Raw genomic sequence first — 26184 nt, forward strand, 5'->3', positions numbered from 1 at the left:
AAACAGCTGGCAGTTCCTTGAAAGGTTAAACAGTTACCACTGGACCCAGCAATTCCACTCCTAGGTACATAACCGAAAGAAATAAAAACCATGTCCACTTAAAAATGTTGTACATAGGTCGGGTGTGGTAGCTCACAGTAATCCTACAGTTTGGGAGGCTGAGGCAGGAGGATCCTTGGAGCCCAGGAGTTCAAGACCAGCCTGGTCAACAAAGTGAGACTCCCATCTCTACTTTAAAAAAAAAAAAAAAGAAAAGAAAAAGAAAGAAAAAAAAAAGTTGTACGCAAATGTTCAGAGCAGCATTATTCATAATAACCCAACAACCCAATGTCCATCAACTAATGAATGGTTAAAATAAGATACACTATTAAATATTCCATATAATAGAATACTATTCAGCTGGAAAAAGAAATAAGTACTACGCATGCTACAACATCATGCTAAGTGAAAGAAGCCAGTCACAAAAGACCAGATTATATGGTGCTATTTATACAAAATTTCCAGAAAAAGCAAATCTATAGAGACAAAATTGATTAATGGTTGCCAGTGGATGGGGGTAAGGGTGCAGAAGGGGACGATGACTGTTGATGGGTATAGTTTCTTTTTGGGGTGATGAAAATGTTCTAAAATTGACTGTGGTGATGGTTGCACAACTCTGTGAATACACTAGAAACCACAAAAAAAATTGTATTTTATATGAATTATGTCTCCATAGAGTTGGTTTTTTTTTTTTTTTTTTGGAACACTATCTGCCACAGGGTTACACTGAGCAGAGACCATACTGTTTCTTAAGTCTTGATGCTTTGGTGCAACAAAGTGACTTTCAGTGAGAAACTCCTACAAGAACTCCTAATCCCAGGGAGCTCCCTGGGATTTTCATACTTCAATATGAAAAGAAAATCTCCCAGTTTTCAAGCTGGGATCAGTGCTGGGCTCTCATCTAACAGTTCAGGATCCTGAGCCTGGAAGGAAAGGGACTTCTTATGGTGGCGAGTTAGGGAGGAGCCAGGCAAGAAGGCAACAGAGCTTTGCCTCCCTGTCATCCATGGATGGACCCTTCCCAGAAGGAGCCTGGAGCATCAAGAGGACCAGGGACAGGTGCTTCTTCTAGAACGGCTCCCACATCAGCTGTCCACAGGGAGAGGTGACCTCAAGGACTTGGGGGCTGCTCGTCAAGGTCAGGAGGGGCTATAAAGAGGCTTCATGCCTTGCTGGATTCTCAGAGATCCCTGAGGCCAAGCCATGTCCACAGGGCAGACCAGGCAGGGGCATGAAATCAGCTTCCAAGAGGGCAATACTCTAGGGCTGGCCTTGGTGACAACTTTGCACTCACTTTTTCTACTCTTCACATAATTCTGCAAAAAAGATGCTGATATTCCCATTTCCTGATGAGGACGGTAAGATTCAGAGAGGTGAAGGAACTCGCCTGGGTCATGAGCTTCCACATGACTCCAATGCCTGTAATTTTTCCATGTTGGAACCAGGCTAGTGCTGAAATTCATGCTCCATAAAACACAACGGCCCTCAGAGAGTGGGCTCACTTCTGAGGCTCAATCCACAAGGGTCATTTACACAGGGAGGGGTGAGCCGCAAGAAGCCGAGACGGAGCGTACACTACCTGGGAAAGAACACTCCTAGGAGGCTGCATTTTCACAGCAATCTGTTGTCAGCATTCAACAGTTCCCCACTGCCACCTCCAGGCAGCACCCCGTCAAAGCTCCATCCCCGCTCACAGCCCACGGGCCACTGGGAAGCGGTGTGGGAGAGCAGTGAGAGCATGGAATTTGGACCCAGACGTTCCTCTGGGCTCAGGTTCCAGTGGCAACACTTTCTAGCCTATGGCCTGGGCAGGTAACCTCCCATTTGAGTCTGGAGATAACCTCAACTGCTCACAGGGTTGTCAGGGTGTCCTGGGAGGACATGAGATGGCCCATGTAGAGCGCTCTGTATAGTTTCTGACACAGAGGAAGCCCTCAGTTAGTCACCTCCCTTCCCCCTCCCTTTCCTTCAGAGCTCTAGAGATCAGATGTGGTTCTGGGGGGTAAGGAAGCCCTGTAGTTCCCCTCTAGGGGTGGAGTCTGTGGGAAGCACATCAGATGGCTATTATTGTTGGCTATTACTTTTTTCATTACCATGTTGACATTATTATCACCACTACAACAAATTTCCTACTAGAACATAGTGCCAAAATTCTCTTCCAAAGCAAACAACCGAATCTGCGTTACCTGAGCCGACCTGCCTAAACATCCATGTTCTGAGCGTCTTCCTTCCACTTGAGTAACTACAGTCAGGCAAGGAGTCTCCACAACCTCTAGCAGCCCTTGATCAAATCAGCCCACATGGGGCTAGGGCCAAATCTCTCGGGTTTCAGGCTGACCAGAGCTTTGTCTCCACTGAGCAGGTTCTGAGATCAAGGCCACCTTTCTGTGCACCTTAGTCCTGAGTGGGATGGGACTGAGAGACCTTACTTCTGGGGACGAGAGATGCCAGGCTCTGCAGGTATGGGCTGGGCTGGGTTCCCTACTGTGAAGGGAGGGAAGCCTATTAGCAGAGCTCCCCAGCAGGGGGCACCATCTGTCCAAGGCTGAGCCCTTTCACCAGCTGCACTGTCAGGCTTCAGCCTGGCCTGGCCAAGGCTAAGCAAGTCTAGCCAGCCACAGGCATGCCAGGCATACCAGGCATAAGGCCCACATGCATCTGTCTCCAGAAGCTGCCCAGGTAGCCATGCTGGATATGGCACACACTTTCTCTCCAAGACTTAGGAAGCACTTGTGACAGTGGTCTTGTCCAGAGAGCATCACGGACGGGGATTCAGAGTAGCTACAAGATGCTGCCACATGGACTTGAATCATGCATTCGATTCCTAATTGCAAGTGAAAGAAACCACCTGAGGGGGAAGGCCTGTTGCTATACTGCAGTGCTCACAGCATTACAGAACCCCCATTGTGGGGCTTACCCAGAGCCAGCAACACCAGAGTTTGCATGTTTTTTTTTTTTTTTAAATTATTTTTAGAGATGGGGTCTCACTGTTGCCCAGGTGGGAGTGCGATAGCTATTCACAGGTGCAATCATTGCACATTACAGCCTTAAACTCCTAGCTTCAAGCAATCTTCCCGCCTCAGCCTCCCAAAGAGTACACTACAGGTGCATACCACTGTGCCCAGCTTGGACAGTCTTAATAATAAAGCTTCTCTATTAAGAGCAAACTAAAATCTTAGATAGGGCCCACCATCATTCAGAGCTGAGTTAGGCAAATCAGCAGTTTTGATTTCAAACTCAGTTTGGCTCCAGCTCTGTCCTGAGATACTCATGGGCCACAGGGTGTCTTTCTAACTCCCACTGCCTCCACTGCCCTGAGCATGCAGCCTCAGGGACTTTGTCCCCACACTACTCTATTGCAGGCTTGAAAAGAGGCCCCTCATCACCCACCTTTGTGCCCCCAGCACTGCAGAGACCAGGCACTAATGTTTAAACAGGATCACAGAAAACCAAAAGAGCAATAAAACTACCAGGTACTGGGAATACTGACACTGGGCTTGAGAGATGGGAAGATGGGGTGTTCTCCAGGACCACGAGCATGGAGAGTGCTTAGGAGAAAAAGCAACCCCAGGAAAGCTCCTGGCCCAGCTTTGGGCCAATCTTGGCAGGATGAGCACCATATGAACACTTGTCTTCCAGGGGTCAACATCTGCCCTTCCCAAAGGCAGGCCGAAGGGATGGGAAGGAGCGGAGCGGGAGGATGGAAAGACACCAGTGTGGTTCAGAGGTCTAGGATAGAAAGAAAATGCTGGGGCCGGGCGTGGTGGTTCACGCTTGTAATCCCAGCACTTTGGGAGGCCGAGGCGGGCGGATCACGAGGTCAGGAGATAGAGACCATTCTGGCTAACACGGTGAAACCCCGTCTCTACTAAAAATACAAAAAAACTAGCCAGGTGTGGTGGTGGGCAACTGTAGTCCCAGCTACTCGGGAGGCTAAGACAGGAGAATGATGTGAACCCGGGAGGTGGAGCTTGCAGTGAGCTGAGATCGTGCCACTGCACTCCAGCCTGGGCGACATAGCGAGACTCCGTCTCAAAAAAAAAAAAACAGAAAATGCTGGTTTTGTTATCAGAAGGAGCTGGGTTCTTATCCTGTCTTTACGATGAGGGACAAGTTATGATTCCAGTTTCCTTATTTGAAAAATGACGCCAATAATGCCTGCCTCTCAGAGTGCAGATGAAGACTGAAGACATTCATGTGTATAATGTCATCAAAGGCTAGCCCTGTCTGATCTCACCTTTGTACACTCCAATTGAATGACCAACTTGTAGTATCACACCCCAGAGATCACGTGGGAGACCCTCATCATGAGTGACAGGGCAGCTGCTGCCTTTGGTGACTAGGGAAATGAGGCCAGAGGCAAGCCACTTGGCACATTTTCCCTCAAAAACAACATGACCTCCCCTCATCCCTGTCCCACCTCATGGGGTTTAGAGAGATCCTGAGGAACAAATGAGCCCAGATGGAAGGTAAAAAAGCCTTGTGGCTGGCAGGCAGCCATCCTACCTGATGACACAGTTGCCTCGGTTGGATGCAAAGATGACGATGGGAGCGATAGAAGACTCCAGGGCACGGTGCAGGTAGGTGAAGCACTCAATGTCCAGCATGTGGACCTCATCAACAAACAGCACACCTGGGACCAGCTCAGCAATGCCCTGGTCGATGTACTTGTTCACCACCTTATTAATCTCCCCTCGAAGTTTGTCTAGGAGATGCAAGGATGGGCAGGCAAGGTCAGCACAGGGCTGGGGGAGACTATCACCTTTTCTCCTCCACCTGAATTCAATCCAAACCCATGCTAGGAGCCTAGTTTTCCTACTAGCTATGTGATCCCAGACAGGGTGTGTCCCCACTCCAGGCTTCAGTGTCGTCATCTGAACACAGAGATAATCACACCTAAAGGTCACAAAATTGGTAGCCTCCCCCAAAAGATGGGTTTAGTTAAATGTAAAAAGGTTGCACAGGTGTTCTGCATGAGAATCCCTTCACAGCACACGCTCACTGCTGTCACACTCCCTACCATGCCTTATCACTTCCCACATACCCAATCTAGCTCTGTCTGATCTGGGAGACATTGGAGTTTGGGAGCCCTGAGTGAAATGAGTTTTCACATGCAAATTTTCCTGTTCTATACACAGTAAATGACCCTTTCTTTTGGTCCCATACAACAATGCTTAGGTTAATTAACTTTCAATCAAGTGCCTGGACTAAGGAAGTGGGTGCTTTTAGAATCCTGAGCAGAAACCTTCCAGGAATGAAAGGCTCTGAAGTAAAGGCCCAATCTCAGAGCTCCTAGAGGGATGAGTCTCTTAAAAGTTACATAACCCAGCTAAGGTCTCAGTGCTCATTTTCCAAACCAGCTCCTGTGTTATCATCAGGAGGGAGCAGCTCACAAATAGAAAACTGGAAGATCTGAGGCAGCGTCTTCCACCAAAGGCAGGAGGCAGGGATTGTCCAAAGAGGATGCACACCGAAAACCGTGTGAAAAGAAAGAAACTGCTTCTGACAACTCCAACAGAAAGGTCTCAGATTGCTGCCCTGGCTAAAACTTTAAAGATAATATTTGCTTTAATGTTTAACTAACATCTTAAGGTGACGAAACTGTAGGTGGAATTAGAAAAAAACAGCAACAGGAAAGCTGGGAAGAGCAGCAGGTTAAATAAAGGTTCACAGGGGAGCAGCAGCAGTGTCCCCTGTGGAGCTCTGGGAAGTACCCACAAACTGGGCAGGGCAGTATGTGGAGTTGGTCTGTGGAGCTGCCCTGTGCTCTACTAGGGAGGGGGCTGACAGCACCAAGGCTCCAGAGCCTGTGCTCCAGCAGAGCTGGGCAACACAAATCCATATTTCTGGGGCCTCATAGGGGCCAGAAACTGTGACCGCAGTGGGGCAGATAGCACACAGTGTGCTGTATGGCTGCCTAAATGCCGCCAGAAACTTAGGCTAGAGTCAAGCTCTGAGCTATGAGGAAGAAGGAACTGTTCTGAGGCATTTCCTCAGGGCGGATGTGCTCACAGAGCCGCAAGAGCATCTCAGAACGTGGGGCCCTCCACCCTGCTGCTTGCTCACAGGGCACGCTGGTTCTCCTACCTGTGATTTCTGTCTTCTTTGGCTTCATTAGCTGGCCCATCATAGACAGGATATCTTGTCCCCCCTGCATAAGAGAAGACTTAGAGTCAGTGCTGCTTTCTAAGGTGACTACAGAAGCCTCATCCCCCTGCATCCCACTAATCAACTCAACATGGGATCCTGAGGTATGGAGACCCCTCCTCAAAGCCTGAGGAGCTTCTAAACACAGAGGAATTTTTAGAGGTTCCCCTGACCTGTAAGAATCAAACAAAATCCTTTCATGGCAAGTATAAGCTCCATGGGGCCTGCCCAGCCTCCTTGTCCAGCCCTATCTTTTTCCAATCCCTTGTTCCTTGATTAGCCACACAAGACTACCAGCCCTGCCCTGGACACCCCCAAGCTTTTTTATGACTCAACGCTTTTGAGTCTATTCCATCTGCCAGGAATGCCATTCTCCTTCCTAGGAAGTTCCCCGTCATTAAAGTTCAAGTCAAATGCCCTCTAGGGGGCATCTGACCCTAACTGGACTCAGGACTTCCTCCAAATGTTCCTGTGCCTTTGGGGACACATGGACTATAAGAGTAAGTATAAAGAGCAAGTATAAATATACCATGATTATACTGCTGTGCCTCCTCTCACTAGATATGACCACAGGCTTGCATCAGCCTAGTCCTTACTTAACTTGGAGCTGCTCAGTCTATGGGCCCCTCCCTGTGGAATGGCTGACTCCATAACAGGTTCACCACTCACCTGCATCCTCCTGCGGGCTCCTAACAGTGCAGTCCGCAAGAGGAAGAGGCTGGTGTTTGGTCATTTGTTCAGCATTTAGTGATCACCTGTTGGTTACCAGGCCCTGAGACACAGAGGGGCTCACTGAACGCTGAACAGCTAAAGGCAGCCAATGTTTCCTGTCTGGTCCTCAAAACTGCCTTGCCAGGTAGGAGGAAACTCAAAACAGAACCCTAAACCACAGAAAATCCAGAGACCCAAAGTGACAAATTAACCAAGCTGGTCAGTGATGGAGCAACATAGTTCCTGACTTCTGACTCCCAGCCCAGCACTCTCCTCAGGTCAAGCGCTCCCAGGAGGTCAGTTTGGGGATGGCCATTTCACCAACTAAGGGGACCTGTTGGTCCAAGATGAGTCTTCAGTAATCTCTTGACCAAAGCTCCAAGGAACAAAACACCCACGGATCAAATTTCAAGTCAGAAAACAAACTATTCCCTAATAGTGACTCTTCACTATTTCCTAGAAATGTCATATAGTGATAACACCTTTCCTACAATTTACTAGTCAAGGCATAAGTATCCATCTGCGTGAGAAGCAGACAACAGTACCAGCTCAAAGCTAAAACACTGTGGCTTTTGCTAAGCAGGGGGAAAGAAAGAGCTTTGTTAGGCTTTCTGAAATCCTGTAAAGGGCTCATAGAACACTCCTGCCCTCCTGCCATTAACACCCAGAGAATCCCAGGCGTGAGCCCACTGCTGGAGTGAAGCCATGGAAGAAGCTGGCTAGCTCAGGGCCAGAGGCTTGGCTGGGATAAGAAACAATACACATGAAATCATCTGTGACTAGAGCATTTGAACGGGAACAAAGGAGTCCCTCGTAGCTCATGTCGATGTTAATTGCTGAACATTACAGATAGAAAAGGACCGTCTACCTCAAGAAAGGCAGCAAGACTCTGATAATTCATTCCCAGACCTCCACACACATACAAAAGGGCTAATGTGCCAGGTCACCCAGACATCGAGGCAGTACCTGGGGCCGCGCATTAGCCACATCCAAGTCATGCAAGGTCACATCTTGGATGATTTCTTTCTTTTTGTGCACATCCCCTTTTGGCAAGGGGACATACTCTTCAGCTTCAAGGTCGAATTCTGTGGCATAGGTATCACACCTGCCCTGCCTCTGCAAAAAGAGAGAAACATGAGTGCCTGGTGAGTTTTCACTGCCAAGTCCCCAAATGGCACAGGGCTAAGTGAGATAAAGGTCTCATTTCCCACCGCAGGCCTGAGAGCCTACTTGACAAACTCCAAATATGCCCCACTCCCCTGCTGCCAAGAGAAGGGAGCTATCTGCTCATCGCTGGGCTCCAAAAACTGGGTTGAAAAACACCTGATACTGTCTCCCAAAATCCTTTTTCCCTTCTTTCTTTTAACTGTATGCAATTCCTGATAAAGGGCAAATCCAGTAGATTAACTGGAGGCGGAGGAGCTGCTCAGACTCTTTTGTAGGTGGGTGATTTATTGTATGATATGAAGTATTATGCCCATCCATTAAACAGTGAGGAACACTGTACAGGACCCTGAAAATCAGATAGAAAAGAATGCCAACGAATGCAGCGTTCCTTCCCACATGCATATATCTTGGGAAGAAAATACCAAAGAGATAAAAGGAAGATTAAATACACTGCACATTTCAATTTGAAAGTGACTAAAGCTGTTTTGGTTTCTCACCCTGTCCTCCCCCTCTGAACAGGTTTTAGTATTTTTTCTAACAGACTGTCTGTTTTAATCGTGAGAAGGTTAAAGAATGAAGATAAAGGGAAGGCAAACTTTATTATACACAAAGGGCCACTAGTTGACCTTCCATCAGCCTCATAACAGACACCAGCCCCTCCCCACACACCCCACACCCTCTGAAGAAAGCAACTCCCTTGTCACTTAGGTCTTCTCATGGCAAACAAATCAGGGACAATGCTGTGTCCCAAGGAAGGCATTACCTTCACGGCCCCACTGTTGGCTTCAATGTAAATCACATCTCCAGCTTCTACTCGCTCTTTCTGCAAACTTTCAAAAATGCTGGGGTCCAGCTAAAAAAAAATGTAAATCAGAAGTGTAATACATATTCCATTTCCTTCTGACACCATGTAAGGTACCTTTCCGTACGGGATCTGAGGTAGCTAGCAGGTGCATGGAGAAAGCCTGTTTTGCGTGTGCATGTATACTGGGACCTGCAGGAGTGTGAATGCGTGAGTACCACACAACAGACTGGCTGGGGGACTAAGCACACCAGGGAGAAAATAGGGGGGCCAGCATACCTGCATCCCTATGTAACAAGCATGCGAGGGACACAAGGGACACCTACTCTCCTCTTTCCCTTGATTCCAAAGGCTGTAAACTGGCAGCAGCGTTTTAATAAGGATGGTCCTGGCTGCCCTAAGATGGGTGGGCCCAACCCCCACTGTCCACAGGACCACAGGCCCTATCACCCCTCTTGAGATCATCATCCCTACTTCACTCCTTCATTCGCCTCACCTCAGGTGGGGTGGAACTTTCCGCAACTGAAGTACCTGCCAGCACCTGCTTACCAATCTCAAGGCTGGCATCTTGCAGGGCCTATGATTTTGGATAAGGTTCTCAGCTCTAAGTTTCCTCATCTATACAACAGCACCCAGGTGCAATCACAGATGTATACAGTAATTCAAAGAAAAGCATAAATGGAATCTTTCCCAAGCCTTTTGATTCACATCCCAGTGTTTGTGCCCTTGGGTCTACCTGCTTATATCTCCAGGAAAGGAAATAAGCAGATTTGGGGAACTGTTGCTTTTCTCCAGATTCTGGTGACCCCCAGTGATTAATATTCTAGGACAGCTGCCTTTGTAAGGATTCTGTAGTTAAACACAAGTTTCTCGAGGTCTTCATGGAGATCTACGTTATATAATGTAGCTATGGTGGAAAAAAAACTTGGGCTTTGCCCAAACAAAATTAAAAAGTGAAAACCCAGGGCTTGGTGAAAGAAGCCAGATACAAAAAAAGACACACACTGTATGTTCCCTTTATATGAAATGTCCAAAAGAAGGCAACCGAAAGTAGATTAGTAGTTGCCGAGGGCTATAGTTGGAATGGGGAATGACTGTAAATGAGCACGACGATTCTTTTTGGGGCGATAAAAATGTTCTGAAATTAAGATTGTGGTGATTGTACAACTGTGAAAATACATTAAAATTCCTGGAATTGTATACTTAAAATGGGTGAGTTTTATTTAAAATGCTATCTCAATAAAGCTTTTAAAAAACTACCACCACAGCAGCAAACCCAGGGTTCTGCCTCTCCTTAGCTGGGTGGGGACGGCAGCCCCTGGCAGAACTGCTGTGAGTCTGCGTGCCTAAGGACAAAAGTGGGTGAGGCCCCCAGGTAAGGCCTGGCAGGAAGGGGTCATGAGTACTAATGGCGTTCTCGTTGCTAGGACTCAGAAGACTCCTTCAGACTTGAATATCCACCAAGTATTTGAGCACCTTCTATCCAGATATCTTGTACATATTCTAAAAATACCTAAAAGTATTCATTTTGGAAGAAAAATTTCATCTTCTCCTCTACATTATTTTTGTAAAGAAACTGTACAAAGCAACGTTACAAATAGCTGAAATTTAAACTGTACGCCTTATTTTATCTGTCCTACATTGGAGAATATACTTCTTTTTTGCCTCAAGCATTTTTATACCGGTTAATTTCCCAAATGAATTGACTGAAGATGTAATTACTGGAAAGGTGGCAGATGCTACTGAGAAATCTAATTAATTCAGAATGGAAGTGACGAGGGGTAGGTATAAAAGAGATATTTGCAGAGGCAAGCTCCTGAGATGGAAACCCTGTTAGGAAAAAGAAAAATGGCCCTTTGAAGAAGTGACATTTTTATGATCTCCATAAAGCAGTGACCAAGAAACAACCTTAGAGAATCAAAGAACCATAAAATCGTAGAACAGAATAAAAATGGAGAAATTATATGGTCAATCTCCTGCAGTTTATAGATGAGAAAACTGAGTCCCAGAGAGCTCAACTGACTTCCAAAGGTCACACAGCAAGCTGGTGGGCAGACAGTACAACGGTTAGGACTCAGAGAGTCAGCTCTGCCACGTGACTCACTGGATGATCCCAGGATAACCATGTAACCTCTTTATGAGCCTTCATCTGTAACATGAGAGAAATTATACACACATACACACACGCAAACATATACACATATAAAGTTATGAATGACAATAAATGAAATGTTTGTTGAAGCACTTAGTCCAAGGCCTGACACATACAATAAATGAGAGATATAATGATAATATTTATTAATAATAATAAGGCAAAGCCTAAAATCCAGACTGCTCCATTTCTCCAAGTGAAGGCTCTCACGATAACATTAACAGCTATCATTCATTAGGTAACTAGGTGCCACACCCAAAGGCATAACCCTGAAAGATAGGCAATTATTATTCCCATTCAACAAATAAAGAAACTACTACTCAGAGATTAATGCCACACAGTTGTAAGTAACAAAGCCAGGGATTCCTTAAGGACTTAGACTCCAAAACCCATGCTCTTCCCCTAGAAACTCTACTGCCTCCATCCTAAAGACTTATAGGACAGGTGGCTGAGGAGTGTCTTTGAGGGCTATCCAGTGTCACCATTCTGGCCTCTCCACAAAGCCCTGTACTAAGCAGAACCAGCCACTGAAGCGACCACAGGTTCCTGACACAAGCAACTCCAGTCAGGATTCTGCATGCGGCCCCTGGGAAGTCCATTCATCATCTTTATATCACTCTTATTTGATTACTCAATGCTGTTTCTTTCTATGAGCATGGGCACTGATAACTGGAAAAATTAATGCCCAGGTTCAGACCCAGCCCAGGGTATTTGATGCATGGTCATAATATGGGACATGGAATGGCAGAGGCAGTTTCTTGACTTAACCACACAGCTCACATTTTAACATGCAGAGTTTCTTAGGAGTAAGTAAGAAAAGAGCTATCTTCCTTGAGTCTTCCTATGTGCAAGCCCTATGCTAGGTACCGCTTTATACACACAACATCCTCAACCAGTTCTCTGAGAAATCAACACCTGCAGTGCACAGGTCAGGAAACTGGGATGCAGAGAGGTTACACCACCTCCCCAAAGCCACACAGTGCTGGGAGGGTCAAGAGAAAAGAGGCCACAAACATGTACTCACTTTCAACTGTTTGGTTCCTTTGGCTGTTTTGAGTCCTATGATCACATGGCTAATGGTTTTCCCATATCCTCCCATGGGATTCTCTGTCTCACACGGAGTTAGCTCTGTGACTTCACCTTCATAAACTTCCTTGGTCTCCTTTATTCGCAGCCCTGGAAGAGGTGGCAGAGGGACCATGGTGAGAAGCAGAATCTTTTCTCTCACACTGAAAGCCCAAAACTTCCATGTCACCAGAACTGACAAATCAACCTTAATAATGTACATTCCAGGGTGTCATGATGGGTAAAAAGGCAATACAAACATATCAATGTAAATTAGAGGCACTATTAGAAATGCAACTTTTTTTTTTTTTTTTTTGAGACAGAGTCTCGTTCTGTCGCCCAGGCTGGAGTGCAGTGGCGCGATCTCAACTCACTGCAACCCCTGCCTCCCGGGTTCACTCCATTCTCCTGCCTCAGCCTCCCGAGCAGCTGGGACTACAGGCGCCCGCCACCACACCCGGCTAATTTTTTTGTATTTTTGGTAGAGACAGGGTTTCACCATGTTAGCCAGGATGGTCTCGATCTCCTGACTTCGTGATCTGCCCACCTCAGCCTCCCAAAGTGCTGGGATTACGGGCGTGAGCCACCGCACCCAGCCTAGTAATGCAACTTTTTAAGGGAACTTTCTAGGTTCAAATCCAGAACTAGATAGACAAGTTATAATTCTCAAAATTGTCTGCTCCATTTCCAAGGGGGTGAAATTTACCTTTAGCCTTTAATCCAGTCTCTGAACCCATGCTATTCTATTCTACCAGAACAGTGGCTATCAAAACTCCTGTAGCCTTGTTTCCTGAATTTCTGACTCTCAAAGGAAATCTTAAAACCAGTGGAATAACTCACTACACACCCTATGACACTATCAAAACCTGAGCAGGACATACTAAAATAATTAGGTATCTATGTCAACAGTGGGTGACACTCAACCCTGCCAGGTGTTACGGGCCTCTGGCTCTCACTGCATACTCCAAGAAGAAATACCCAGTTGTCATGCATTATTTGCAATGAGTTGCTCTACAATTTTCTTTCTTTTTTTTTTTTCTTTTTTCTTTTTTTTTTTTTTTTGAGATAGACTCTCGTTCTGTCACCCAGGCTGGAATGCAATGGTGCGATCTTGGCTCACTGCAAGCTCCGCCTCCCGAGTTCAAGTGATTCTCCTGCTTCAGCCTCCCAAGTAGCTGGGATTACAGGCATGCACCACCACATCTGGCTAATTTTTGGGGTTTTTTTGTACTGTTAGTAGAGATAGGTTTCACCACGTTGGCCACACTGGTCTTGAACTCCTGACCTCAGGTGATCCACCCACCTTGGCGTCCCAAAGTGCTGGGATTACAGGTGTGAGCTACCATGCCCAGCTGCTCTACGATTTTTCTAAGGCCATAATAACAAAACCAATTTCCAAAGCACCTTACATTAGAATATTGCAAATAAAGGTAAATTTCTCTCCAAATTCTAAACATCATCCATATTAGCTCTTTAATAAACGTTTGTTCATTATCCAAGAATCGCTGTTAACTTTTAGAACGTGATCTCTATGTTCATTACATGCTTCTGCATATAATGGTTCTGCTCCCTGAACCACTCTTTTTAGCTTAGGCAACTCCTCATTGCAGACTCAGTTTAAAACTTATCCCCTCCCCCTTCACACATTCTTCTTCCTCATCCTCCAAATTGTCCCCATGGTGACCTGTGTTTCCACTGGCATAGCCGCAGCACACGGCAATGCCATAACTTGCAGACCTTGCCTACCCCTCTGCAGATTGCCCACACCTGAGCTGAAGGCATAGCACATCGGCAGGTAGAGTGAATGGATGAATGAATGAAGTCACTAAGAGTGAAGGGGTTGTCATTAGGCAGATCATCTATTAATAACAGCCAGGAAACGAACCTGCAGAAACATTTACATGTTCTATATGGTAATGGCCTGAGAACTCTAAGGAGTCAGCCATGTAATGTTATAGCCTGTATCACCGTAACACCCTCAACCTCAGCACTAAAAGCCGGGCATAAATGAACTATACTGTTAGAAATCAAGACTACCATTAACTTGGGGAAGGAAGGATGGCAACTGGGAGTGGACATGAAGGGTACTTTGGAGTTCTGGCAACATTCCCTTTTTTGATTAGCTGCTGGTTTCACAGGTTTTTACTTTACAATAATCCACCAAGCTATGCATTTATGTTCTGCACACTTTTCTGCATATATGCACAAAATTACCAAGTCTACTTTAAAAAAAAATTTTAAGTAAATAATACCAGTGGGACCCGGTGAAGTAAGACCACTGATGGCCTAAGTTTAGGAAAAACTGCTCTAAACCTCTGCTGGAGCCTACGGTCATGGTTCTCAACCTTTAGGTCCACCTGAGGGGGCCCCTATAATGAATCACACCCTGGCTGTACCCAGACCACTTGCTTCCAAATCCCAGGGGACGGGCCCCTGCCATCACTATTAGTTTAACATTCCCCCCATGATTCCAAAGTGCAGACACAGTTGAGATCCAGTTATCTAAAGAATAAATGAAAAACTATTCAACTCACAAATGTGGAGACATAAACTAGTTCTGATGGCAGGGTGGTTTGATAAGGATTTGGTGTTCTCACCATTAAGCTACCTCCATTCTGATATGGAAATATTCCAATGGCACTAAGAAACACTACCTATAGTGTCAGGTACGCTCTGTAACTTCTCACTTTTAAATGTCGTCATTATCTTATCATTGGGCTGTTTGCCTTCTCTACCCCAGAAACCCAGTCAGGACAAAGACTCTCAGATATTAAAGTTAAGGAAAAGTTTTACTCTACCTTCATTCTATCTGATAGCTTATAAATGGAAGTTTTGGAATAGCCCCAAAAGAGAGGACCCATTTCATTTGTGCTTTACCAAATTCTTAGTTCCTTAACATTAATCTTAGAAAAAAATTCTCCAAACAACATGAATATATCAGAACATTGTGGTAAACTTGGAAAATCCTGTACTTTTAAAGTGAACTTTGATTTTTTAAAATCAAACCTTTTATATCCCACAGCGATAAATTCCTTCAAATGGAATGCTTACTTATATTTACTGTTAGATGAATGTGGCATGAAATTCCTCAAGGAGGGGAAGAAAGACATTCCCATCTCTCACTAGCCCCCACATTTGTTTAGAAGTTGCTCTGTGCTGACAAGCCGGCGGGGGACGTGGGTGACGGACAATGAAACCGGCTGTTAGCCAGGAAAGGGGCTGAGCTGGCGCTATCTCTGGCAACGACAACACAAATGACACAGGTTTCATCTGCTGGCTCAGGTTTCTAAATCCCTGACAGGGACCTTCATCACATCAAGGAAATAGCACAGACTCCCTGCTTTTTATTTCTGGTCGGCTTATTGCTTCCTCCCCACCCCCTCTCCCAGCTTCACAGAATTCAAAGGCAGGGGAAGATGGGCAGGGTTCCTTTTTGAAGATAGTCAATGGCCTGCCTTTTTATTCTCTGGTAGGATCAAGAAATTTTCTTTTCACCTCGCTGCCATCAAAAGAATGGTACTGTCCCCTCCCCCTCTAAAATGGCAAATTACAAAACAGATGCCAAGGAACTTATCTCTATTTTTCTAAATTTTAAAGCATTTAAGTTACCTTTAAGCAATGCAAACACATACACCCATGTAAAAGCCAGTTTTCACAGATTTTATCAATATCAGAAACACATTTTTTAAGTAAATAGAAAGAACATTTTAAAAAAATACTCAGGGGCCAGGTGTGGTGGTTCACGCCTGTAATCCCAGGACTTTGGGAGGCCAAGGTAGGTGGATCATTTCAGCCCGGCAAACAGATTGCAGTGAGCCAAGATCGTGCCATGTACTCCAGCATGGGCAACAGAGTGACACCTTGTCTCAATTAAAAAAAAAAAAAAAGTACTCAGACATTTGAACTAGTTGTAACATCTTACTGTTCATCTCATCTTTATTATGAGTTAAATAAAACCATGGGCACATGTTTAAAAAAAAAATACTAAGAAGATTTTAAACCTTAAAGGAGTCCTGCGAGTCATTTCCACTGCTATTCCAAATACAATGTAAAAATCCACAAAGTACACTGCATGTAATTACATGGGCTGAACCTTACAGATATAGACGCTGAGCTAAAGAAGCAAGACACAAGGAACACATAAAGTATGATTTAGATAAACTTTAAAAAGGGCAAAATTAAGCCCCATGGTTTAGAGATACACACATGGGTGTACAAGGTTATGATGACCACATAAACCATTCCCACACAATTATGGCACATTGTGGGTCCCACCTGGGAGAGGAAGGGGTTGTGACCAGGGAGGGACACATGTCTGAGGTGCTGGCCGTGCTCTGTTCTTTCGGTGGTGACTGTATAAGCCTTTACTTCATAATTAATTAATGTTTTACATACTTCTCTATAAGTTTGTAATATCTCCGTTTAAAACTGGCACTGGGATGGGTGTAGTGGCTCACTCCTATAATCTCAGCACTCTGCGGGGCCAAGGCAAAAGGATTACTTGAAGCCAGGAGTTCGAGACCACCTGGGCAACACAGTGAGACGCCATCGCTACAAAAACAATTTTTTGTTTTTTGAGATGGTGTTTCACTCTGTAGCCCAAGCTGGAGTACAGTGGCGCAATGTCACCCCACTACAACCACCAACTCCCGGGCTCAAGCGATTCTCATGTCTCAGCCTCCCGATTTTTTTTTTGAGACAGGGTCTCACTGTTGCCTGTGTTGAAGTGCAGTGATATGATTTCAGCTCACTGCAGCCTCGACTTACTGGGCTCAGGTGATCTTCCCACCCCAGCCTTCCAAGTAGCTGGGACTACAGGCGCATGTTACCACGCCCAGCTAATTTTTGTATTTTTTGTAGAGATGCGGTTTCGCCATGTTCCCCAGGCTGGTCTCGAACTCCTGGGCTCAAGCAATCTGCCTGCCTTTGCCTCCTAAAGTGCTGAGATTACTGGCACCACCATGAGCCACCAGGCCTGGCCTCTCTGTAAATTTTTTTTTTTTTTTTTTTTGAGACAGAGTCTCTCTGTTACCCAGGCTGACGTGCAATGGCACAATCTCCACTCACTGTAACCTCCACCTCCCGGGTTCAAGCTATTCTCCTGCCTCAGCCTCCCAAGTAGCTGGGATTACAGGCGTATGCCACCATGCCCCGCTAATTTTTTGCATTTTTAGTAGAGACGGGGTTTCACCATGTTGGCCAGCCTGGTCTCGAACTCCTGACCTCAGGTGATCCACCGGCCTCGGCCTCCCAAAGTGCTGGGATTACAGGCACGAGCCACCGCACTCGGCCTACATACAATTTTTTAAAAATTAGCTGGGTGTGGTAATGCACACCTGCAGTCCTAGCTACTTGGGAGGCTGGGGCAGGAGGATCTCTTGAGTCCAAGGAGTTGAGGCTGCAGGGAGCTATGGTTACACCACTGCACTTTAGCCTGGACAACAGAGTAAGACCGTGTCTCTAAAAAAAATTTAAAAAGAGAAAAATGTTTTAAAAATAGATAACTTAAATAAAATAGGCACCAAACCCAGGCACGATGGTGTGCACCTATAGCCCCAGCTACTTGGGAGGCTGAGGTGGAAGAATCACTTGAGCCCAGGAGTTAAAGGCCAGCCTGGGCAACAGAGTGAGACCATGGCACTAAAACAAAATAAAATAATTAAAATAAGCACCAAAAAATCCAATATTTCATGGTAAAAATAATATATTTCCAGTCAGAAACACTTTGCAGTTTTAAAAATATTCAAATCATGGCACTGAGGAAGTGTTAAAATTATAAAATAAAAATAAATATATTCCAAGTAACACAAAACTTAGCCTCTGGACACAGTTCATAATCTCTCTGGTTTAGAACAATAGTCACAAACTTCAATGCTTATGAGTACCTGGTCAGAAGGACCCGCTCAGCTCCGCCTGCTGTGGGAATGAAAGCTGCTTCAAGGCGGCAGAAATGAGCACTTTATGATACTTCCCTATTGCTAAATATTGACAACTAGCTCCAAATTTATAAAAAATACTTCATAAACCAAACAACATATGCCTATAGCCCAGGCATATTTTTTAGCTAAAGACTTCTGTTTTTATATTTTTTAGCTAAAGACTTCTGGGATTACAGGCATGAGCCGGGCACGGTGGCTCATGCCTGTAATCCCAGCACTCTAGGAGGCCGAGGCAGGCAAATCATGAGGTCAGGAAATCAAGACCATCCTGGCCAACATGGTGAAAACCCATCTCTACTAAAAATACAAAAATTAGCTGGGTATGGTGGCATGTGCCTATAATTCCAGCTATTCAGGAGGCCGAGGCACGAGAATCGCTTGAACCCAGGAGGCTGAGGTTGCAGTGAGCTGAGCTCACGCCACTGCACTCCAGCCTGGCAACAGAGACTCTCTCTCTCAAAAAAAAAAAAAAAAAGACTTCTGTTTTCTAACTGCTTCGAAGTCTACCCACTTCTCTCACTCACTCAGAAGAACTTTCCTGAGCACCCACTATGTGCCAGGAACTGTGTCTACAAAGATAAAAAAAACACTGACCACTGTATCCCCAGGAGAAGCTGAGTAAACACCCAACCTGCTCCCTCTCATTCTTCCCCATCTCCAAAAATGGCCAAACCTGGGAATTTTCCTCAACTCCTCTCTTTCAGCCCCACATCTAACCCTTTAGGAAATCCTGTCAGCTCTACCATGCAAACACACCCAGAACCCAACCACTTTGCACTTCCACTGCCACCACCCTGGTCCAAGCCACTACTTTGTCCTGCTCAGACTCCTCTCTGCCCTCAACCTCCTTACTATCCACTCCCAACCCAGCCGGAGGGGTCTGGTAAAAGCAAAACCAGAGCCCAGGGATACTAGCACTCTCTAACTGCTTCTCCTTTTGTTCAGTGTAAAATCAAAAGCCTTAACCATGGCCCTACCTGATCTTACTCCAAAACTAAACTTCATCAGTCTTTTAAGTTTCATCATTTCCTCAAAGTTTTCTGGTAAATTTCCTTCTTAAGAATACTTACTTTGGTTTGACAATGAAAGGGCCGGGAAATTGGTACAGGCACTCTGATTAGTGTTCATAACCCACGACTCAGCAGGCAAATCCTAGAAACATACTCGCACATGTGCACAAAGACACATAAAAGGATGTTCCTAGTAGCCTTGTTTTTAAGAGTAAAAGCTGAAAATAAATCTAAATGTTCAAAAAACAGAAATGGCTTAATAACTGGACTTTTACGCAACAATTAAAAGAAATAAGCTATTTCTATAAGCAGATCTGAGGGAAACTAGGATTTGCCCAGTGCTGTACCAGCAGAAATGGGGCCAAAAGACTGCCCCAGAAGTCCTAGCTAGCAAAAAGCAAAAATTCGAAAGAGAAGCCATTTTCTTCTCACAGCCAATCTTCAGAGCAACGGCTCTAGAAATGAGACAGATGTCAGATCAAACTAGTTCTGCCACTTACCAACTGGGTCCCTAGCAAGTTATTTAACCTTCTGAGACTGTTTCTTCAAATGTGAAATGTAGATTGTTAATCTCCCCTCAGGGGAGGGAAGGCCTGGTTCATCACTGGCACTCACTATGATAGCCCGAGGCCCTAAGGGTTAGGCACCATAAGCCTCTAAGCTCTGCCAGTCCCCACACAGTCTCCTCACTCTATGACAGGCCACAACTCTTACGGCTCGCCATCCAGGACCAGGGGCATTCTGGCCACGTGGCACACAAAGATTCTGGCTTGAGTCCAAAACCTTTTCAGTGGATAGTCATCTCTAATGGCAAAATAAGACTTCCAGGAAAATATGACTCATTAAAAAAACACTTTTAGACACATCTATTTATTGCATGAAGAAGCCCAGGCTCACAGCTAGGGTCCATAGTTGCTCCAATTGCTAACGCACTTCAATTAGAAAAACTGGGGTTTTGTTTTGTTTGAAAAATAACGCACTACTAAGTGCCAAAAGAGAAACAGCAGTGCCACGAATACCAGTCATAAAGGCATCTTCACCACAAAGAGGCTTCGGTGCACAGGCTTCAGGAAGTGAGACCAACTCTTCCCACAAATGTGACACTACTTACCAATAGCCCTGCGGAAGTTCTCCATCAGCACCTCTGTCTTCTTGATCTCAGTTGAGTAAACTTCACTCCCCACCATTGGGCAGAAGGGGACCTTACTACCCAGCTCCTGAGCAATAGCCAGAGCCAGAGCCGTCTACAAAAGAAAGCAACGGAAACACAGTTCACAGTCCTGAAAACATGACAGTTCAGAAACACATGCTACAGAACCACCAGGAACTAGGAACAGCTGAACATCTAGTCCTACCATTTAGCATGTTTCACACAATAAACGTTTGATGACTTTTGTGGACAGTCAATTTAAATCATAAATGGCATCTCTAATCTTCCCTATAATTACAAGTTATCATTCACTCAGACTTACCCAGTGCAGGCCCAACTCCAAATGCCTCACATGATCCTCACAACCAGCCTATGAAATAGACACTAGTATTCTCCCCATTTTACACATGAGAAACTGAGAGACGTTAAATAACGCAACGTAAGTACCATAATCTAGAAAATGGCAGCGCAGATTTAATCTCTGGCAGCAGGACTCCAAAGATCATGTTATCATAATTAGAAGAGTCTACTCTTCAGTATTCACAGGGATACCAAAATCCATGGATGTTCAAGTCCTGGTATAAAATGGCAGGGTATTTGCATACAAACTATGCACATCCTCCTGTTACTTTAAATCATCTCTAGATTACATACAATACCTAATAAAATATAAATGCTATGTAAATAGTTATTATATTGTATTTTTAAGTATGTACTATTTTTGTTATTGTATTTTTAATTGTTTTTTTCCTGAGTATTTTTGATTTGTGGTTGGCAGAATCCACACACATGGAACCCACAGATAGGAAGGGCCAACTTTATAGTCATCCAAAATTGTTCTCTCAATATCAATACGTGGCTCTGACCTAATTGCTCAGAATACACCACTGGATCTTTGAGATACCTGCTTTCTCTTTTTACAAATACAGGAAAACACCAATCTACAACCCATCCGAAATAATGAAGGAATGAATGAATGGATTGTTCATTTTATATTATGAAGCCCACAAAGAGTGAAGAAGGATACCTCAAGTAGGATTTTGAAGCTATGAGTTGGTCTTAACGAGTTACACTTAAACACGCCCTGTGGTAAACTACAAATTGATTTTTGATGAGCTAATTACAGCTGGCAAATGCTAAACAGAACCAGACTTCACAGGTGTATGGTCAAATGTCAAGTATGGTAAGCAAATGCTTTAAAGTTGGTACAGAACTGGGCAATGCCATGACCTTTGAATGCCATTTTCATCTTTCCTCAACTCTGAAACAGGAGCACAAGTAAGGCCAGCTCCCCAGGTATATGGGCTAAGACAGAAAACAAGCTTGTTACTGAAGAACAAAGTGAAACTCTGAGACGGTGTCTTAAAATTAACAGTCAAGGTTCCTCTCAGATTTTCTTTTCTATGCCCTTTTGGTGATAGTTTTGAGGTAGTAAAATCTGGTAGAGAATCAGTGTATAGCATAGTATAAAATTCACTAGCCAGGAACAGAAAGATTTAGTGCTGGTTCTGCCACTAATTTTCAGTGTGACCTTGGGCACTCGGCAAATCTCAGGTGCCCGATTTCCTCATCTGTCAAATGAAAGTACTAAAGTGCCATGCTAGATCACAAGTGGCAAACTCATTGCTCACAGCCTGGTTCTGTTCGGCCTGCAGTCTCACGGTGACCTTCAGCAAGGCCGAGCACCTGGGGCTCATGGCAGACGTGCCACAGTGCACCCAGCCACTTCCCTCATCCCCGCTGCCTGCCTCATTAGGCATCTGCACTTGTGAGCTCAAGGCTGACACCTTGAAAACTGGTATCCTTCTAAGAGCAAAGGAAAAAAATCTCTGGAACATGAAAGGGCACAATGAGAGGAGCAGCACTCTAACAGCAGACTCCCCGTGGGGCCACAGGCTGGACAGGACCACCCCTTCCCAGTCACTCCTCTTTGTCTTCCTTGTATTTCTGCCAGCCCCAATTCCCTACCCTCAGTTTTGAACTTCAAAGACAGTGACCACATCCAATTCAATGGCACTCTCCCTCCCTTTACCTAATACAGAAGAGATGAACATACTTCCATTAAAATATGATAAATACTTGGTTAAAAAAAAAAAGCTTCACGTGTGTCTCACTTCCTCCATTTAAAGACTTCCAGAGGGAAAGTATATGACATGGCTACTATTCCTACACCTACTACAGAGTGCTGCATAGACCTCATCGAATCTCCCCAACTAGCCTATGACCTTGATCATCTAGTTTGTATTTTATAGATTAAGAAACAAACTCAAAAATTACCAACACACCCAAGGTCAAACCGCAAGCAGCAGCACCAGGATGCAAACCCCAATCTCCAAAGCCATTATTTTTTTGTACTCACCCCACGTGAGCAACAAGTGGCACAAAAAAAGAGGTTGCTGCCAAAAGAAGGTTGAAGAAATCTCTATTTTTCAATCTCATCTGAATATCTCCTTTTTCTAAAACCCAAACCCATTATTAACAGTGTGAGGTCCTCAAGAGTGGAAATGCATATGAACCATGCATTTGCATCTCTAAAATAAGCAGTATTTCTGCCTGTCACCCAGGTAAGTTGCCTAAACTTTGGGACCCTGCAGCAAATCATTAAGCAGAAGTCACCAAATTCCTTCATACACATTGGAAGGAAGTGGACAAACTTATAAAGTAACACCACAGTGCTGAGCACTTCTCAAATTTCCTGGGAGGAAAGCAATACAATATCACCAAAAAAAATGAAAGACATATATGCTTCTAGCAATATGGCACACTGGGTCCACTGAAAACCTCTCCTCTTACAAAACACCTAGAATTGAATAAATAATAACGTTCAGAGCAGTAAACTATTTGCCTTGAAAGTTCAGAGACTGTGGATACAGGAAAGCTCAGCAAGGTATAGCACTTAAGATAGAAACCCCTGAATAAAACCGGGACCGGGCGCAGTGGCTCACGCCTGCAATCCCAGCACTTTGGGAGGCCGAGGCAGGTGGACTGCTTGAGCCCAGGAGTTCAAGACCAGCCTGGGCAAAATGGCGATACCCCATCTCTACGAAAACTACAAAAATTAGCCAAGGCATGGTGGTGTGCACCTGTAGTCCCAGCTACTCAGGAGGCTGAGGTGGGAGGACCACCTGAACCCAAGAGGTAGACTACAGTGAGCCGAGATCACTGCACTCCAGCCTGGGCGACAGACTGAAACTGTCTCAAAAAACGAACAAACAAAAACCTGACAATTAAAAAAATAAATATAAAAGAGGACTCTTGAAGGGCCACACATGAGTAAAGAAGGTGGGCCATAACAAAATACATCTGGGGGCCAGGCACAGTGGCTCACACCTGTAATCCCAGCAATTTGGGAGGCCAAGGCAGGTGGATTACCAAAAGTCAGGAGTTCGAGACCAGCCTGACCAACATGATGAAACCCCATCTCCACTAAAAACACAAAAATTAGCCAGGCACCTGTAATCCCAGCTACCCAGGAGGCGGAGGCAGGGGCAGGAGAATCGTTTGAACCCAGGAGGCAGAGGTTGCAGTGAGCCAAGATCACGCCACTGTACTCCAGCCTGGGCAAGAGAGCGAGACTTCATCTCAAAAAAAAAAAAAAAAAAAGACATTATAACTTAAAACAATTTATGCAGTGTGTAATCTTTGATTGCATTTTGATATTCTGGTGTTTTTTAAAAAGCCAAAAACTGAAACAACTTGGAAAGATGTTTTCTGATTTCTATCATCTATATTTTCTTCTCATTAAAACAATTTAAGTTCGTTGTCTTTGAAAGCACATTTGTTAACTGCTCATGGAATCATATGATGAGCTGCCAGGCTCCTTCATCTTTGTGATTTCTCTACCGCAGCTGATATGGTTACCTACTCCTTTCTTTAAAGGTTCTCCTTTCTTGGTTCCTGAGACACTATTCTCTCCCTGGCTCTGCTCCTCATTTTTTAAAAATTAATTAATTTAATTTTTAATTGACAAAAATTGGGGGAATATAATAGCATTAGCAAGGTGGGTCTGATGATGGCATCGTGGTCATGTAGAAAAACATCCTTACAACTTACTGTCAAGTGGTTCAGAAATAAACTAGAGAAAAAGCAAATGTCACACAATATTTATAACTGGCTATCTAGGTATAGGGTATAGAGGGGCTCATCACACTATTCTTTCAACTTTTTTGTAGGTTCCAAACTTTTCAAAATGAAAAGGAAAAAAATATTCAATAGATTGGATTAATCAGTCACTTAATCATAGCTTAAGAGACAATTAGACTGGAACAAAGATCTAAAAGAAATTACCCATAATTTAGCAGAGTCAAAAAGATAACAAATATGAGAGGCTAAAAGACAAAGAGGCCAAAACAAGAAGCTCTAGCCCAGGGTTTCTCAGCTTGACTCCATGACGTTTGTGGCCAGATAATTCCTTATTATAGAAACTGCTCTGTGCACTACAGGATGTTTAGTAGCATCCCTGGCCTCTACCCACTAGATGCCAGTAGCACCCCAACCAAGTCGTGAGAACCAAAAATGTCTCCAGACATTGTCAAAGTCCCCTGGGAGGGCAAAACTGCCCCAGGTTGAAAACCACTGCAATCTTAACCTCATCTCACTGGAGTTCCAGAAGGAGAGAACAAAGAGAATGGGGAAAGGCAACAGCTGAAGAGATTAACGCTGACATTTTTTTTTTTTTTTTTTTTGAGACGTAGTCTTGCTCTGTCACCCAGGCTAGAGTGCAATGGCGTGATCTTGCCTCCCTGTTACCTCCGCCTCCCAGGTTCAAGCAATTCTCCTAAGGCTGACAATTTTCCAGAATTGAGCAGAGACATAATAGTCAGATTCAAGAAGCACAATTAGCATTAAGCAGGATAAACAAAAATTAATCCACTCTGACATATCATAGTGAAACACCAAAACCAAAAATATCTCAAAAACTTGCAGAAAGAAGACTCAAAACCCTCAAAATTAGACTTCTCAAAAACAACAGAAGCCAAAGGAGCAAATAACATTGAGAGAGAACTACTGTGAAACAGTACTGAAAAAAATATCTGTCAACTCAATTATACAGCCAACATAACTCTTTTTCAAAACAAGGGCAACATAATGAATGCAAACCTGAGAGACTTTCCCACCAACAAACTTCTAGAAGGAATTTCTAAATTATTTACTTTAGGAAGAAGAAAAATGGAGGGAAAGAGAAGGTCTAAGATAAAAGGAATAGCAAGCAAATAAATGGTAAATGCACTGGACAAGCTAATGTTGCCTGGAGTGAGGTAACTGAAGCTCACATCTGTATCGCACTTTACAGTTTAAAAAAACTGTTCACAATTTGCTTTTATATAGGAAGAGAAAAAACTGTTCACAAATATAGCACTTCTTCCTCTTGTAAGATACCAATACAAGATACACAATCAGGAATCATTTCAAAATTATAATGCAAGTCATTATCTTACAACCGATCAGTTTAATAATTGCTTGAAATAGGTAGAGTATGCTTTTGCTTAGAAAAGTTAAGGGACCTGCCTCAGGTCTCATAGCAAGTCAATACCAGAGCTGGAATTTAAAGCCCATTTCTTTTCACACACAACCCCAAGCTCCTACTCGCCCAAATCAAGCGGCCCTCTTGAAGAATAAGCAAGCTCAAATTGGGAACTCTGGTGAGTTTCAAGTATCTGGCCAGTCCCCTCACAAACCCCAAGAAGCCACACAGTGTCCTCTGCCTGAAAGGCCCTTACCTTCCCTGCAAAGCCAAATCCTCTCCCAGCTCTGATGCGAAAATGTCAAGTCTCAACCCTTCCAGCTGTACCAGCCCGCAGTGCTGCCTCCTTAAATTCCAGCTGCATTTAATATTAGTCAATACCTCAAAGCTGAGCACTCATACTGAGTCCTCCTGTGCTGTCATGATTTCCTTTCTTTCTGCCCCAGAGAGACTGTAAGCCCCTTGAAGATAAAAATCATGTCTCTAATTCTTGTTTTCCTTTTTTTCATCTCCCACACAGCCACAATAGCGATGGGTA

At 44.4% G+C, this 26184-nt stretch overlaps 1 protein-coding gene across 1 annotated transcript in view; it reads right to left on the reverse strand.

Annotated features, from left to right (window-relative positions):
- RUVBL1 (RuvB like AAA ATPase 1) overlaps nt 1-26184 on the reverse strand; it is a 43089-nt gene that overhangs the window by 11929 nt on the left and 4976 nt on the right. Inside the window, exons 3-8 of the mRNA XM_054482131.1 lie at nt 20144-20276; nt 12043-12194; nt 8828-8917; nt 7864-8013; nt 6127-6190; nt 4546-4744 (exon numbers count right to left, since the gene is read on the reverse strand). Coding sequence (XP_054338106.1) covers nt 4546-4744; nt 6127-6190; nt 7864-8013; nt 8828-8917; nt 12043-12194; nt 20144-20276 — 788 coding nt within the window. The remainder of the gene's footprint in view (nt 1-4545; nt 4745-6126; nt 6191-7863; nt 8014-8827; nt 8918-12042; nt 12195-20143; nt 20277-26184) is intronic.

This window comes from Pongo pygmaeus, chromosome 2 (assembly GCF_028885625.2).
Source record: "Pongo pygmaeus isolate AG05252 chromosome 2, NHGRI_mPonPyg2-v2.0_pri, whole genome shotgun sequence".
Classification (NCBI taxonomy): Eukaryota; Metazoa; Chordata; class Mammalia; order Primates; family Hominidae; genus Pongo; species Pongo pygmaeus.